General features: G+C 20.7%; 6 protein-coding genes across 6 annotated transcripts; 2 read left to right on the top strand and 4 right to left on the bottom strand. All coding sequences in view use genetic code 6, as the record gives it.

The window, feature by feature from the left end:
• Positions 1–467: 467 nt before the first annotated feature.
• On the top strand, positions 468–1,605 carry TTHERM_01050550 (hypothetical protein; the record flags this gene model as incomplete). Its single annotated transcript, XM_001010254.1, has 3 exons — positions 468–682; positions 750–985; positions 1,268–1,605. 3 exons carry the CDS (start codon positions 468–470, stop codon positions 1,603–1,605), a joined length of 789 nt encoding a protein of 262 aa, XP_001010254.1.
• A 1,671-nt stretch (positions 1,606–3,276) lies between these two features.
• Positions 3,277–4,484, top strand: TTHERM_01050540 (hypothetical protein; the record flags this gene model as incomplete). The annotated part of the gene is made up of 3 exons (XM_001010253.1): positions 3,277–3,491; positions 3,559–3,794; positions 4,069–4,484. The coding sequence occupies 3 exons, from the start codon at positions 3,277–3,279 to the stop codon at positions 4,482–4,484; spliced, it is 867 nt and encodes a 288-aa protein (XP_001010253.1).
• A 2,818-nt stretch (positions 4,485–7,302) lies between these two features.
• On the bottom strand, positions 7,303–9,556 carry TTHERM_01050520 (transmembrane protein, putative; the record flags this gene model as incomplete). The annotated part of the gene is made up of 11 exons (XM_001010251.2): positions 7,303–7,401; positions 7,530–7,701; positions 7,834–7,951; positions 8,223–8,269; positions 8,324–8,353; positions 8,501–8,599; positions 8,650–8,763; positions 8,885–8,993; positions 9,052–9,115; positions 9,205–9,304; positions 9,444–9,556. The coding sequence occupies 11 exons, from the start codon at positions 9,554–9,556 to the stop codon at positions 7,303–7,305; spliced, it is 1,065 nt and encodes a 354-aa protein (XP_001010251.2).
• A 2,808-nt stretch (positions 9,557–12,364) lies between these two features.
• On the bottom strand, positions 12,365–12,676 carry TTHERM_001050493 (hypothetical protein; the record flags this gene model as incomplete). Its single annotated transcript, XM_012796148.1, has 1 exon — positions 12,365–12,676. One exon carries the CDS (start codon positions 12,674–12,676, stop codon positions 12,365–12,367), a length of 312 nt encoding a protein of 103 aa, XP_012651602.1.
• Positions 12,677–12,853: 177 nt separating this feature from the next.
• Positions 12,854–15,062, bottom strand: TTHERM_001050491 (tetratricopeptide repeat protein; the record flags this gene model as incomplete). Its single annotated transcript, XM_012796147.1, has 9 exons — positions 12,854–12,888; positions 12,944–13,188; positions 13,321–13,438; positions 13,997–14,106; positions 14,157–14,278; positions 14,325–14,500; positions 14,559–14,622; positions 14,711–14,810; positions 14,950–15,062. The coding sequence occupies 9 exons, from the start codon at positions 15,060–15,062 to the stop codon at positions 12,854–12,856; spliced, it is 1,083 nt and encodes a 360-aa protein (XP_012651601.1).
• Positions 15,063–15,709: 647 nt separating this feature from the next.
• TTHERM_01050490 (tetratricopeptide repeat protein) lies at positions 15,710–16,477 on the bottom strand (the record flags this gene model as incomplete). Its single annotated transcript, XM_001010248.2, has 1 exon — positions 15,710–16,477. The coding sequence occupies one exon, from the start codon at positions 16,475–16,477 to the stop codon at positions 15,710–15,712; it is 768 nt and encodes a 255-aa protein (XP_001010248.2).
• Positions 16,478–16,480: the final 3 nt, after the last annotated feature.

Raw genomic sequence — 16,480 nt, 5'->3', positions numbered from 1 at the left:
ATAAAAGGTTTATTTTAAGAGATTGATAGTTTCTCAGAAGATAAAAGATTTATTCTAAGCGATTGGTAATGTATTTACAAAGAGATTTCAAATGCAAATAAGAGCAAAGTGAGGTAGAAGTAATATAGGAACATAAAGACAGGTTTTAATTAATCAAATAATAAATCAAGCAATTAAATATGAATGGTAGGCACATTTGTTTTTTAGTATTAAAGTTTTGTGAATATCAATGAATAAAAAAATAAAGCTTGTAAAGCTTTTTGAAGAATCTACTAATAATAATTGTTATGCTAAATGAAAATAAAAAAGATTAAACTTTGAAGCTGATAAATAAAATAAATAAATAAACAAAACGAGTGAAATCAATCTATATATATTTATGATAATTAATAAAATATTAGATAAAGTCAAATTGAATTAGGATAAACAAAACTAACTTCAAGTTTTAGAACAATTTTAGAAAATCCATGATAGATTATTTTAAAGCATTTGAAGAGGAATATATTCCTATTGATGTTTAAAAGGGTATATAGATCTATGGTGAAGAATTGTTTAATGTGATTGTAGATAATTATATGTCTATATAATTTGACAAGGATTACAAAAGAATTTATGAAGGCCTTCTTAATGAAGACTATAAAACTTTATATAGTCCAATATTTAATTTAAAATGCTGTGTGGAGTAAATAATAATATATTTTTAGTTTCTCATAAAATTTTTTTACATATTCTTTTTGAAAATTCAATAGCTCTCTATGTCTTCTCGTATTAGGTAATGTTTCTATTTAATTGTAAATGTTCATTTAAGAAAGAATACCAGATATGCATGGAAGAATAAAACTGCCTTTCACTGAAGAGGATAAATAAAGAGTTTACAAAGATTCTATTTTTATTTTAACAGAATTGACAGCTTTTTTAAGATATTTTAGTAAAAATTATCCTGATTTCTAAGATAAATATAGTTTTAAAAACGCCAAGAAAATCAGTAATAAATTTATTTTTTCATTAAAATAATTTTCTATTTTAGCATATTAGTATGAATAAAAAGTTATAAAATTTTGAAATAGAATTTTATTAGTTTTTTGACCTAAGCTACTACATTTACCAATATAATTTTATAGCTTTATATATAAAAAAATTATAGCTTGCTTTGTAATTAATAAAACAAAATTGTTAAATTTTTAAAAATAGGCTTATGAAAATTAAACAAAAAAATGCTTTAGTTAAGAATTTTATTTTATCTTTTTTTATATTATTTAAATATTAGTTGATGACTGTTATAAATTTTACTTTAAGCGTTTCTCGATTCCTTTTAATGATGAATAAAATATTAATACCAATAGCAATAATAATAACAACAATAATATAAGCAAAAATCTACAATATTAAGGTAGCTAGACAGATAAATTATAAAAATCATAGCAAGTTGCTTCAGTGGGTAATGAAAATTCCTTGGCTATTAAAGAATCTTCAATAAAAAAATCTATTAAAGATAAAGATGAATAGAAAAAAAATTCTAAAAATACATAATCAGCTACAGCTGCACCAATAAAAGAAGAAAATAGCACTATTGTTGCAGATTCTGAAGAAAAAAAAGAAGAATGAGTTGGTATTCATAATATTAAGTTAGAGGAACAAGAGAAAAATTAGCCATGCTGCAATGCTTGCGATATTTTCTGACCAAAAAGAAACTATTTATTATTCTTTTGTTTGGACCAGCTACAAAAAGTAAATTAATGATCAAGAAAGCCAATAAATAATTATAGCAATATAATAACAAATTTGTTATAAAATAATTTTTTTAAAATAAATACTAAAATTCATGGTTGTTATCATATCAATAAATAAATTAAATTCACTAAATCTTCTTTTTATTTTATATTCCTTATTTACTTATTTAGAGAAAATTTTGATAAAAAATAAGGAATAATTAGTAATTGCCATTTTAAATTTATGTACCTATATCGTCACCATCTCCTTCAATTAAATATATCTGTTCCTGCATTTGAAATATCACAAACCATCATATCATGATTTGTGATATTTCAAATAATTTTTTTTAATGATGAATATTTTATTTTTCTAAATCTTAATTTTCTTCTTAATATTTGATTTCAAATTTTTCACAAAAATTAATCTTATAGTTTTTCTAATTCTATTATATTTCTCAGAGTAATACCTTCCTTCTTCATGTTTTTTTCAAAATTAGTTTATTTTTTAACTTCTTTCGCTCGCTGAAATTTTCTTCTTCTTTTTTACGTTTGAGACGAGCTCAAAAATATTAATTTTTGCTAAATATTAAATAAATTAATTTCAATTAAATCACCAATTTTATGATTATTTTTTTAATAAAAACCATATTTATCTGTTCTCTTTCGTTCTTCATTAAATCAAGTATTTTAATTTATTTTATTAATTATACTTATTTTATTTAAAAACAAGTAAAATATATAATGTTAATATTATTCTAAGTTGCTTCAGAAAAAGATTGTATTTTATTGAAGCCATACTTGAATTATTTAAAGGAATGAAACTTTTAATGTCATATTAATTGATGAAATATTTAAAAATTATTAAATTTATGTATAGATAAAATTTTATTGAGTAATCTTGTAAAAATGCTTACCTTTTCATCTTTTTCATGAAATTTTTTTATAATTAATTAATTAAATAAGTATGTCTTTTTTTTTTAAAGTAATTTTAAACATTTTTTAAATATTATTTTGGTTACTTTTTTTAAATTACAAAGTGGAGTTTATAAGAATATAAAAGGATAGCTTCTCAGAAGATAAAAGATTTATTCTAAGCGATTGGTAATGTATTTACAAAGAAATTTCAAATGCAAACAAGAGCAAAGTGAAGTAGAAGTAATATAGTAGCATAAAAACAGGTTTTAATTAATCAAATAATAAATCAAGCAATTAAATATGAATGGTAGGTAGGTAGGTATATTTGTTTTTGAGTATTAAAGTTTTGGGAATATCAATGGCTAAAAAAATAAAGCTGAAAAAGCTTTTTGAAGAATCTACTAATAATAATTGTTATGCTAAATGAAAATAAAAATGATTAAACTTTGAAGCTGAAAAAGAAAATAAATAAATAATTATTTTTTTATGCATAAATTAATTATTATTTAATTAATTGCTAATTAAATAAATAAACAAAAGGAGTGAAATCAATCTATATTAATAATAATCAATAAAATATTAGATAAAGTCAAATTAAATTAGGATAAACAAATCTGGCTTCAAGTTTTTGAGCAATTTTAGAAAATTAATGATAGATTATTTTAAAGCATTTGAAGAGGAATATATTCCTATTGATGTTTAAAAGGGTATATAGTTCATTGGTGAAGAATTGTTTCCTTTGTATTTAGAAAATTATAGGTCTGTATAATTTGATTTAGATTACGAAAGAGTTTATGAAGGCCTTCTTAATGAAGACTATAAAATTTTAAATTTAGGAGCTTGTTGTATAAAATCGACAATGAAGTAAATAATAATATATTTTTAGTTTCTCATAGAATTTTTTTACATATTCTTTTTGAAAATTCAATAGGTATCTATATCCTTTCGTATTATATGAGGTTTCTAAATAATTGTAAATGTTTATTAGAGAAAGAATACCAGATTAGTATGGAAAAATAATACTGCCTTTCACTGAAGAGGATAAATAAAGAGTGTACAAAGATTCTATTTTTATTTTAACAGAATTGACAGCTTTTTAAAGATATTTTAGTAAAAATAACCCTAATTTCTAAGATAAGTACAGTTTTGAAAGCGCCAAGAAAATTAGTAAGTGTTTTCTTTAAAATAATTTTCTATTTTAGCATATTACTATGAATAAAAAGTTATAAAATATAGAAATAGAATTTTATTAGTTTTTTGACTTAAGTTACTACATTTATCAATATATTTTATAGCTTTATATATAAAAAGATTATAGCTTGCTTTGCAATTAATAAAACAAAATTGTTAGATTTTTTCAAATAGGCCTATGAAAATTTAACAAAAAAATGCTTTAGTTAAGAATTCTATTTTTTCTTTTTTTATATTATTTAAATATTAGTTGATGACTGTTATAAAGTTTACTTTAACCGTTTCTCGATTCCTTTTAATGATGAATAAAATATGAATATCAATAGCAATAATAATAATAACAACAACAACAATAATATAAGCAAAAATCTAGAATAGCAAGGTAGCCAGACAGATAAATTATAAAAATCATCATAGCAAGTGGCTTCAGTAGGTAATGACAATTCCTTGGCTATTAAAGAATTTTCAATAAAAAAAGGTATTAAAGATAAACATGAATAGAATAAAAATACATAATCAGAAACAGCTGCACCAATAAATGAAGAAAATAGCACTATTGTTGCAGATCCTTAAGAAAAAAAAGAAAAAGGATTAGGTATTTATGGAATTAAGTTAGAGTAACAAGAGAATTATTAGCCATGCTGCAATGCTTGTGATATTTTCTGATCAAAAAGAAACTACCGTGGGTACGCATGAATAAGGATTATCAAAAAAAAAATCTTTTTAAAAATTTTTTATCCTTAAAAATTAAGTGTCATTTTTAAAAATAAAGATAATAAGTCAATTTCCTTAATTTAATATTTACAGTATTTACAACATATGAATATATTTTTAATTCACTTTTTATAAATAAAATTATTATTAAAAGTTTTCAAAATATTTTCAAGAGTTATTTAGAATGGCTATGAAATCATTTTCATCATTATCTTCCTCTCTTAGATTTTTAATTTCATTAATTAGCAGGATTTCGTCAGTAAAAGACTCATAATTTAAAAAAGGATTTTAGTATTGTTCTTTTTAGTTATCTAAAAAAGAGTATTCCTTTAAATGATAAATTATTAGTTTTTAATGATTGATTAATTTGTACAAATCATAAATATTCAAATTTTATATTTAGCTGTTTTGATATTTTGAAAATAGAACAATAATTTTTTTTCTTGCTTATTCATTCATATTCTATTAAATCTTGAGATCTTTGTTTCTCATAAAACTTTTATTGCCTTGTTTTGTTTTTAACATTTATTTAAAATTGATAAAATCATTATGTTTATATTCGTAAATGCAACTTAGAGATAATTCAATTGCTTGTATCCAATTTAACTCTATAAGTTTAGTTTAATTAACCTAAATAAATTTTTTTAAATCCCTTAAAGAGTTTATAATCTAATTTAATTGATGATCGCTGCTTATCAAAGTGAATGGCATAAATATTTCCATCTATGTATCGTATATCAATATTTAAATTCGATCAAATTTCCTAAAAAAATTTTAATTTTTTAGATTTAAAATACAAGACTCTAATGATGAATATTAACTCTAATATTAAAGCTATAGTATTATTGTTATATCATATGGAATAGAAGCTTTTTAATCCAAATACATTTTTTTCAAATCTATTTATCTATTAAATTCTATCATAAATAGCTAATTAAGGTGATGAATTGCTTTCCTTCTTAACTAACAGCTGTAATAAGATCCCTCTTCAATAAACAAAGTAAACTATTCAATAGCCTCTCTATAGTTATATCGTTTAATCTCTATCAATCCTCGCAAGAACTTCTATCTACTCTTTTAAATTTATTAAATTTAATTGATTACATTTACTTCTCCTTAAGCTATGCATTTAATTTTATAAATTGAGTATTCTTCTGAAAGATTTTTGGATTGATTTTAGTAAGATTAGCAAGGAGAATTCTAAAATTGATTTTATTAAAACTTTTATTATTACTCTAAGAGAACGTTTATATTATCGAATTATTAAAATATTTCTTAAAAATTGTTTAAAAATATCTGTATTTCAAGTATTTCTTGCTTTAAAAATATTTAAAATATTTGTGAGAATAATAAATTATTATTCTTAATTATTTTTTCAACTGCTTTATATGAGTGTAGAGAATTCTTTAGTAAATAATTTATTTTTTAAATATTTTGTCCCATTTATTAGTTTTGTTATTACTATTCAAAGAAATTATTATTTTCAATAGCACTATCTTTATCTTCTAAATAAATGTGTTAAAGAGCATACTATTTGCAAGAATATGCTTTTGAACATATTCTTTTACATAGAATCGTAAGTTAACTATCTGTTCCTTCATCATATTTGAAAATTAACTTTTAATTGATTAAGCTTAAATAGTCTAAGCCAAGAACTTCTAAACTTAAAATAATTGATGATTCAAAATATTCTTGAGCTAGATTGTACTCATATTTTAAAATATAAATTATACCAAGATTAAAATAACATCTAGATAAACCAATTTGATTTTTAAGTTATTAAAAAGTAGCTTTGGCCTTAGTGAAGTGAAAAAGAGTATTCATAACATCATTAGAGTTTTGATTTTAAGCATCTATTTAATAATTAATTAATCCTTCTAAATCTTAAAAAGCTTTTTTGATAATTTTCATTTCCAAAAACAAAGGCTTTAATCCTTTTAAAATTTTTAATTTACTTTCATCTTTGTTCTTTTCTTAGAGGAATTCTAATTATTAAACATAATCAAAGTCATCATTTTTCTAAGAATATCTAGAATTAAACATAGACTTATCAAAACTTTTAATTCTTTTTAAAGCAGAGTTTTTTTCTAATGCATTTTTTTAATAAATTGTATTATTAGAACTACCTTATGGTGGCTTATTTGATATAAATTCATTCAGTTTTATTTATTTTTTATATATTATTTATGATTAATTATAAACGTTTGAATTATACAATATAGATCTAGCTTGACTATTTTTGGATGATAGTTATTCTTAGTATTTATTTAAATACTTCTACTCATCATTTATTTATTTAAAATTATATTTAGAATGGCTTTGCATCATGTACTGCTATTCCTCTATCATAAATTAATTTTAGCTTATATTTGTTTAATTCATTTTAATTTACTATCCATTATCATATTAGTCATTTTACTATTAAACATTTAATGAATCGTCCTCATTTTTTATTTTATTTGCTTTTTTGTAATGTGATTTTTTACGAATACTTTTGGATTATTAAAGATTTATTTATTTTATTTATTAACTCTATTTGATTTGATTTTTTATTTTTTAGCTTACTTAACAAGATTATTACTCCATGTAGCTTCTTCTTAAGAATAAAATTAACAGCTAGATTGGATTATAAATTTAAAAAATTAAAAAATAGCCATAATAAATTAAAAAGATGATAATAATAGAGCTAACCACAATAAATTCTACAATCAGTGGTATTCTTAAATAATTCACATTCAAAAGATTAAACAACTTTAGATGATCACTTCTATCAGTTATTACTCTTGCTGTCATTATTATAGCGTAAGAATATGGCTCTTAGTTATTAAATCCTTTCATCTAGCTCTTGATAGGGAAAATTATGCTTATGCTTTTTTTAAAAAATTATAAATGTACAAATAATAAATAAATAAATTAAAAATTACAGTTTTTATCCAAATCTTTCCCATGTTTAATACAACAAATTCAAGTTAAATTGATCTTCAATAGAATAATTACCACTTTTGATAAATTGTATTGTCTGATCTATTTAACTAGAAAAATCTTCTTTTTAGTTATAGCATTATTACATTAATTCCACGGAATCGCTGCAAAATTAATTTATATTAATATATTCTAAATCTGCCCAAGACAATACCTTTTAAAATATTAGCATAGGATGATAAAATACCTAATTATAAATTAAAATATAATAAAAAAATAATATTATAAATAAAATTCTACTGTTTGATTGAACTCATGAATTAATACTGAATATGCGTTCTCACTTAAAGTTGTATTAAATAACTATACTATATTTTACATTCCGAAGTCGATACTATATACAGAATAAAACTCGTTTTTATAATCAATTTAACTAGAAAGAGTTGACAGTAAACTAATAATAACAGCATCAATATAAGGCTCATAAATGAAGTATCCTATAATAATTATTCAAAAAATTAAAAATATAAATACAAAAACAAATACACTTTTGCTTTTATATGTTTATATCCACATTTAAAATATAATTAAGTTCAAAAGAATTTAAATTTAACTCTTTTAAAGCTTTAAATAAATATTCTTATTTTGAAAAATTACTCATAAAGCATTAAAATTTTTGTCATTTACAAAAGGTTTTAGTAAAAATAGGTGGTAATTAATAACTATAAAATATAATTTTAATATCATTTTGAAATTTAAATTATTTACTTTTCATTTAATATAAATTTAAATCAGAAATTTATATTTTCTTTATCCTAAAAAAAATTAATATTTTTAATACCTTAATATTGAATTAACTTATTAATTACTCATTATTATTTTAGTTGTTTTTTTATTATCTATAATAATTAATATTAATATTTATAATATGCTTTTAAGAAAATTATATTTATGATTTGATAAGCTTTTTGTCTAAATAAAACTTTAGCTGAAATTAAGATTGCTTAATTATTGTAAATTTTTTAGTCGATATACCTTGATTTTACTAAGCGTAGGTGTACCAAGATCTACATCTTGGATCATATGGTTCTATGTAACCGTTACCCATACAGGTTTCATAATCAGAATCTGTATAGTTATAAAACCTTTTGGTATAAAAGCTATGATAAATAAAAGATATTAATATATTTATTACCCTGAAGGTACGCCATATGAAATAGAAGTTGTATCAGAGTTATATAAATATATCAATTAGATAAGTCCTTCAGTTTGAGTTGCTAGAAAAGATGCCCTTGCATAAAAAGAAACTCTATTATTCTAAAACATAGAGATATAAATATGGTGAAATACTATAAAAACATACCATTTCAATGAAATATTATTGTTGAGGAGTAAGGAGTTTAAATTCAAAAATAGATCTTACAAAGTACATATCTGCATAGAATATATTTTCGTTTAATTAGTCATAAACATTTTAAGCACATTAATTGAATATCAATTCTCTATATGAACAAACTGTAAAATTAGCTGTAGGATTTTCTTTATATTAAAAATTTAGGATTTGATTGTAAATTTGAAAATATAAATAAATATTTACGTATGATGATAGATTATTAATATTTTGATAGTAAACTTTTCATAACCACCATATGTAATTAGAGCTTTATAAGTGTTTAAAATAAGTAAAAAACTCATTTAAATTATTCTTTTTCATAAATAAATATTCCATTTATAGTTAGTAAATATTTACTTAGTTAAAGCTGTACTATTCTAGAAGTTATTGTGATAGTACAGAATTGTATAGGATTTATTACTGCGTCTGATTTATCCATATGTTACTGTCTCTTTCCCTATTTATTTATATATTTGTTTATTATTCTAAATCTTTTTAAAAGCTAAATGGCTTTTATTAATGATGATGCTGATTATTACTAAATAAATCATTATCTTAAATATACTTTCCATATTTATAATAAATGTTAAATTTACCATTCATCGAGCGCAAGCCAAAGCTGCTAATAGAATATAGTTAAAACTATTCCAACACCTATAATAATTGGGATAGAAACTAAAATAATTAACTTTAAAATAAGAGCTTGCATAATTAGTAATTTATTTACCACTTTTATTAATTAACTAATTGTAAATTAATAAAATTATTAAATAATGTAAAGATTAGCTAATTCAATATTTATTGCCTCTAAATTAATGAACTTTTGATTATTTATTCGGATAGCTAATTTCTACTTACTTTTTTTACCTAATAAAAAACTAAATTTTAACTTACCAAATTAAAAAAAGCATATTGGCTGTTTTGTAAGGCTAAATCATTAATTTAATTTTGTTAACAAATTATAATCAACTGTTTATTTTTTAATAAATATAATTTTTGTTTAATAATATTTTTTCTTAATTTTGTGTAATAAATTTTTTTAAATTTGTTTATTTTTATCATTAATTAACTATAATTGATATTTGAAATATCTAAAAATAACATTTTTTCTTTAATTAATTTTTTTATTAACTATAAAAGATTTTTAAATAGTAAGAATATATTTCGCAAAATATTTTTTTTTAAATTGGCTTAAGTTTAATATTTATAAAAATAAAGATAATAATATAAGTTTGTTAATTTAATATTTACAGTATTTACAACATTTAAATATATTTTTTAATAAATTCTTTTTTAAAAAATTATTATGAAAAGTTTTTAAAATATTTTCAAGAGTTATTTAGAATTGCTATGAAATCATTTTCTTCATTTAAATTATCTTCCTCTCTTAATTATTTAAATTCATTAATGAGCGGGATTTCGTCAACAAAAGATTCGTAATTTAAAAAAGGGCTTTAGTATTATTCGTTTTAGTTCTCTAAAAAAGCATATTCCTTTAAATGATAAATTATTAGTTTTTAATGATTGGTTAATTTATATACATCACTAATATTCAAACTTTATATTTCGCTATTTTGTTATTTTGAAAATAGAATAATAATTTTTTTTCTTTCTTATTCATTCATATTCTATTATATCTTGAGATGTTTATATTTCATAAAATTTTTATAGCCTTGCTTTGCTGATTTTAACATTTATTTAAAATTGCTAAAATCATTATATTTAAATTCATAAATGTAACTCAGTGAAAATTCAATTGCTTGTATCCAAGTTAACTCTTTATGCTTAGTTTAATGTACTTAAATAAAAATCTTTCTTAAATCCCTTAAAGAGTTTATAATCTAATTTAATTGATAATCGCTGCTTACCAAAGTGTATGGCATATATATTTCTAACTGTGAATGGAAAATTAATATTTAAATTCTATCAAATTTCCTAAAAAAATTCTAATTTTTTAGGTTTAAAATAATAGACTCTAAAGATGAATATTAACTCTAATATTCCAGCTATAATAATATTGTTATATCATATGGAATAGAAGCTTTTTAATCCAAATAAATTTTCTTCAAATCTAATTATTTATTAAATTCTATCTTAAATAGCTAATTAAGGTGATAAATTGCTTTCCTTCTTAATTGACAACTGTAATAAGATCCCTCTTCAATAAACAAAGTAAACTATTCAATAGCCTCTCTATAGTTATATCGTTTAATCTCTATCAATCCTCTCAAGAACTTCTATCTACCCTTTTAAATTTCGTAAATTTAATTGATTACATTTACTTCTCCATTAGCTGTGCATTTAATTTTGTTAAAAGAGTTTTCTTCTGTCAAGTTTTTGGATTGAACTTAATAAGATTAGCAAAAAAAATTATAAAAATGATTTTATTTATAATTTCCTTATTACTCTAATAGAAAGTTTATATTGTCAAATTATTAAAATGATTCTTAAATATTTCCTAAAAATATGAGAATTTCAAGTATTTCTTGCAACAAAAATACTTAAAATACTTGTGAGAATAATAAATTATTATATTTAATTATCTTATCAACTGCTTTATAAGAGTCTAGAGAATTCTTTAGTAAATAATTTATTTATTAAACATTTTGTTCCATTTATTAGTTTTGTTATTGCTATTCAAAGAAATGATTGCTTTCAATAGTATTATCTTTATCTTCTAAGTAAATGTGTTAAAGAGCATACTATTTGCAAGAATATGCTTTTGAACATATTCTTTTACATAGAATTGTAAGTTAACTCTCTGTTCCTTCTTCTTATTTGAAAATTTACTTTTGATTGATTAAGCTTAAATAATCTAAGCCAAGAACTTCTAAACTTAAAAGAATTGATGATTCAAAATATTCTTAAGCTAGATTGTACTCATATTTTAAAATATAAATTATACCAAGATTAAAATAACATCTTGACAGACCTATTTGGTTTTTAAGTTATTAAAAAGTAGACTTGGCCTTAGTGAAATGAAACAGAGTATCCATAACATCTTTTGAGTTTTGATTTTAAGAATCTATTTAATAATTAATTAATCCTTCTAAATCTTAAAAAGTTTTTTTGATAATTTTCATTTCCAAAAACAAAGGTTTTAATCCTTTTAAAATTTTTAATTTGCTTTCGTCTTTGTTTTTTTCTTAGAGAAATTCTAATTATTAAACATAATCAAAGTCATCTTATTTCTAAGAATATCGAGAACTAAACATAGATTCATCCATACTTTTAACTATTTTTAAAGCAGAGTTTTTTTCTAATGTATTTTTTTAATAAATTGAATTATTAGAAGTAGCTTAAACGGACTTATTTGGTATAAATTCATTCAATTTTATTTACTTTTTATATACAATTTATGATTAGTTATAGACATTTGAATTATACAATATAGATCTTGCTTGACTATTTTTGGAGGATAGCTATTCTTACTATTTATTTAAAAACCTCTACTCATCATTAATTTATTTAAAATTATATCTAGAATGGCTTTGCATCATGTACTGCTATTCCTCTGTCATAAATTAATTTTAGCTAAAATTTGTTTAATTAATTTTAATTTACTATCCATTATCAGATTAGTCATTTTACTATTAAACATTTAATGAATCGTCCACATTTTTTATTTTATTTGCTTTTTTGTAATGTGATTTTTTACGAATACTTTTGGATTATTAAAGATTTATTTATTTTATTTATTAACTCTATTTGATTTGATTTTTTATTTTTTAGCTTACTTAACAAGATTATTACTCCATGTAGCTTCTTCTTAAGAATAAAATTAACAGCTAGATTGGATAATAAATTTAAAAAATTAAAAAATAGCCATAATAAATTAAAAAGATGATAATGATAGAGCTAACCACAATAAATTCTACAATCAGTGGTATTCTTAAAGAATTCACATTCAAAAGATTAAACAACTTTAGATGATCACTTCTGTCTGTTATTACTCTTGCTGTCATTATTATAGCGTAAGAATATGGCTCTTAGTTATTAAATCCTTTCATCTAGCTCTTGATAGGGAAAATTATGCTTATGCTTTTTTTAAAAAATTATAAATGTACAAATAATAAATAAATAAATTAAAAATTACAGTTTTTATCCAAATCTTTCCCATGTTTAATACAACAAATCCAAGTTAAATTGATCATCAATAGAATAATTACCACTTTTGATAAATTGTATTGTCTGATCTATTTAACTAGAAAAGTCTTCTTTTTAGTTATAGCATTATTACATTAATTCCACAGAATCACTGCAAAATTAATTTATATTAATATATTCTAAATCTGCCCAAGACATAACCTGATAGAATATTAGCATAGGATGATAAAATACCTAATTATAAATTAAAATAAAATAAAATAGAAATATTATAAACAAAAGTCTACTGTTTGATTGAACTCATGAATTAATACTGAATATGCGTTCTCACTTAAAGTTGTATTAAATAACTATACTATGTTTTACATTCCAAAGTCAATACTATCTACAGAATAAAACTCGTTTTTATAATCAACTTAACTAGAAAGAGTCATCAGTAAATTACCAATAATAGCATCAATATAAGGCTCATAAATGAAGAATCCTATAATAATTATTCAAAAAATTAAAAATATAAATACAAATAAAAAAATTCTTCATTTTTATTATATTTATTTTGAAATTTAAAATATAATTAAGTTCAAAAGAATTAAGGAATTTAACTCTTTTAAAGCTTTAAATAAATATTTTTATTTTGAAAAATTACTCATAAAGAATTAAAATTTTTCTTATTTACAAAGGGTTTAATAAAAATAGGTGATAATTAATTATTATAAAATTTTATTTTAATATCTTTTTGAAATTTAAATTATTTACTTTTCATTTAAAATAAATTTAAATCAGAAATTTATACTTAATTTATGTTTTCTTTATTCTAAAAAAAATTGATATTTTTAATATCTTAATTTGAAATAAGTTTTTTTATTATTTATAATAATTAATATTAATATTTATAAAAATAAAAAGTTATTGATGTTGATTGAGCACATGTTTTTATTATGCTTTTAAGAAAATTATACTTATGATTTGGTTAGCTTTTTGTCTAAATAAAGTTTATACTGAAATTAAGATTGCTTAATTATTGCAAATATATTAGATATACCCTGATTCTACTAAGCGTAGGTGTACCAAGGTCTACATCTTGGGTCATATGGTTCTATGTAACCATTACCCATACAGGTTTCATAATCAGAATCTGTATAGTTATAAAACCTTTTGGTATAAAAGCTATGATAAATAAAAGATATTAATATATTTATTACCCTGAAGGTACGCCATATGAAATAGAAGTTGTATCAGAGTTATATAAGTATATCAATTAGATAAGTCCTTCAGTTTGAGTTGCTAGAAAAGATGCCCTTGCATAAAAAGAAACTCTATTATTCTAAAACATAGAGATATAAATATGATGAAATACTATAAAAACATACCATTTCAATGAAATATTATTGTTGAGGAGTAAGGATGTTAAATGAAAAATTAGATCTTACAAAGTACATATCTGCATAGAACATATTTTAATTTAATTAGTCATAAACATTTTAAGCACATTAATTGAATATCAATTCTCTATATGAACAAACTGTAAAATTAGCTGCAGGATTTTCTTTTGATTAAAATGATTGGATTTTATTATAAATTTGAAAATATAAATAAATATTTACGTATGATTATAGATTATTAATATTTTGAGAGTAAACTTTTCATAACGACCATATGTAATTAGAGCTTTATAAGTGTTTAAAATAAGTAAAAAATCATTCATATTATTTTTTTTTCATAATAAATAGTCCATTTATAGTAAGTAAATATGTACTTAGTTAAAGCTGTACTATTCTAGAAGTTATTGTGATAGTACAGAATTGTATAGGATTTATTATTGCGTCTGATATATCCATTTGCTACTGTCTCTTTCCCTATTTATTTATATATTTGTTTATTATTCTAAATCTTTTTAAAAGCTTAATGGCTTTTATTGATGATGATGTTGATTATAACTAAATAAATCATTATCTTTAAAATATTTTCCATATTTATATTAAACATTAAATTTACCACTCATCGAGCGCAAGCCAAAGCTGCTTATAGAATATAGTTAAAACTATTCCAACACCTATAATGATTGGAATAGAAACTAAAATAATTAATTTTAAAATAAGAGCTTGCATAATTAGTAATTTAATTACCTCTTTTATTAATTAACTAATTGTAAATTAATTAAATATTAAATAATGTAAAGATTAGCTAATTCAATTTTTGATTGCCTCAAAATTATTCAACTTTTGATTATTTATTAGGATAGCTGATTTCTACTTACTTTTTTACCTAATAATATACTAAATTTTAACTTACAAATTATAAAAAGAATGTTCGTTCTTTTGTAAGGCTAAAGCATTAATTTAATTTAGTTAATAAATTATAATCAATTGTTTATTTTTTACAAATATAATAAGTCTTCTTAATTGTGTGTAATATTTTTTTCATAGCCTTGCTTAAACATTTTACTTTAATAATAATTTTTTTAAATTTGTTTATTTTTATAATTAATTAACTAGAATTGATTTTTGAAATATCTAAAAGTAACATTTTTGTTTTAATTAATTTTTTTTTTTATTAATTCTAAAAGATTTTTAAATAGTTAGAAAATTTTCACAAAATATTTTTTTAAAATTGGTTTTAGAGTAATATTTTATAAAAATAAATGTAATAAGATCATTTTCTTAATTTAATATTTACAGTATTTACAACAAACGAAAATATTTTTTATTCAATTTAAAAAAAAATAAAATTATTACTAAAAGTTTTTAAAATATTCTCAAGAGTTATTTAGAATTGCTATGAATTCATTTTCTTCATTTAAACTATCTTCCTCTCTTAATTATTTAAACTAATTAATGAATGGGATATCATCAACAAAAGACTCATAATTTAAAAAAGGAGTTTAGTATTGTTCGCTTTAGTTCTCTAAAAGAGAGTATTCCTTTAAATGATAAATTATTAATTTTTGATGATTTACTAATTTGTACACATCATTAATATTCAAGCTTTATATTTAGCTATTTTGTTATTTTGAAAATAGAATAATAATTTATTTTCTTTCTTATTCATTCATATTCTATTAAATCTTCAGATGTTTGTATCTCATAAAATTTTTATAGCCTTCTTTTACTGATTTTAACATTTATTTAAAATTGATAAAATCATTGTATTTATGTTCATAAATGCAACTTAGAGATAATTCAATTGCTTGTACCCAATTTAACTCTTTAAGCTTCTTTTAATTAACTTAAATAAACAATTTTCCTAAATCCCTTAAAGAGTTTATAATCTAATTTAATTGATGATCACTGCTTATCAAAGTGAATGGCATAAATATTTCCAACTATGTATCGTATATCAATATTTAAATTCGATCATATTTCCTAAAAAAATTCTAATTTTAAAGATTTAAAATACAAGACTCGAAAGAAGAATATTAACTCTAATATTCCAGCTATATTATTATTGTTATATCATATGGAATACAAGCTTTTTAATCCAAATAAATTTTCTTCAAATCTATTTATTTATTAAATTCTATCATAAA

This window comes from Tetrahymena thermophila (assembly GCF_000189635.1).
Source record: "Tetrahymena thermophila SB210 genomic scaffold scf_8254761, whole genome shotgun sequence".
Lineage (NCBI taxonomy): Eukaryota > Ciliophora > Oligohymenophorea > Hymenostomatida > Tetrahymenidae > Tetrahymena > Tetrahymena thermophila.
This window is presented reverse-complemented; position numbering and strand designations above follow the sequence as displayed.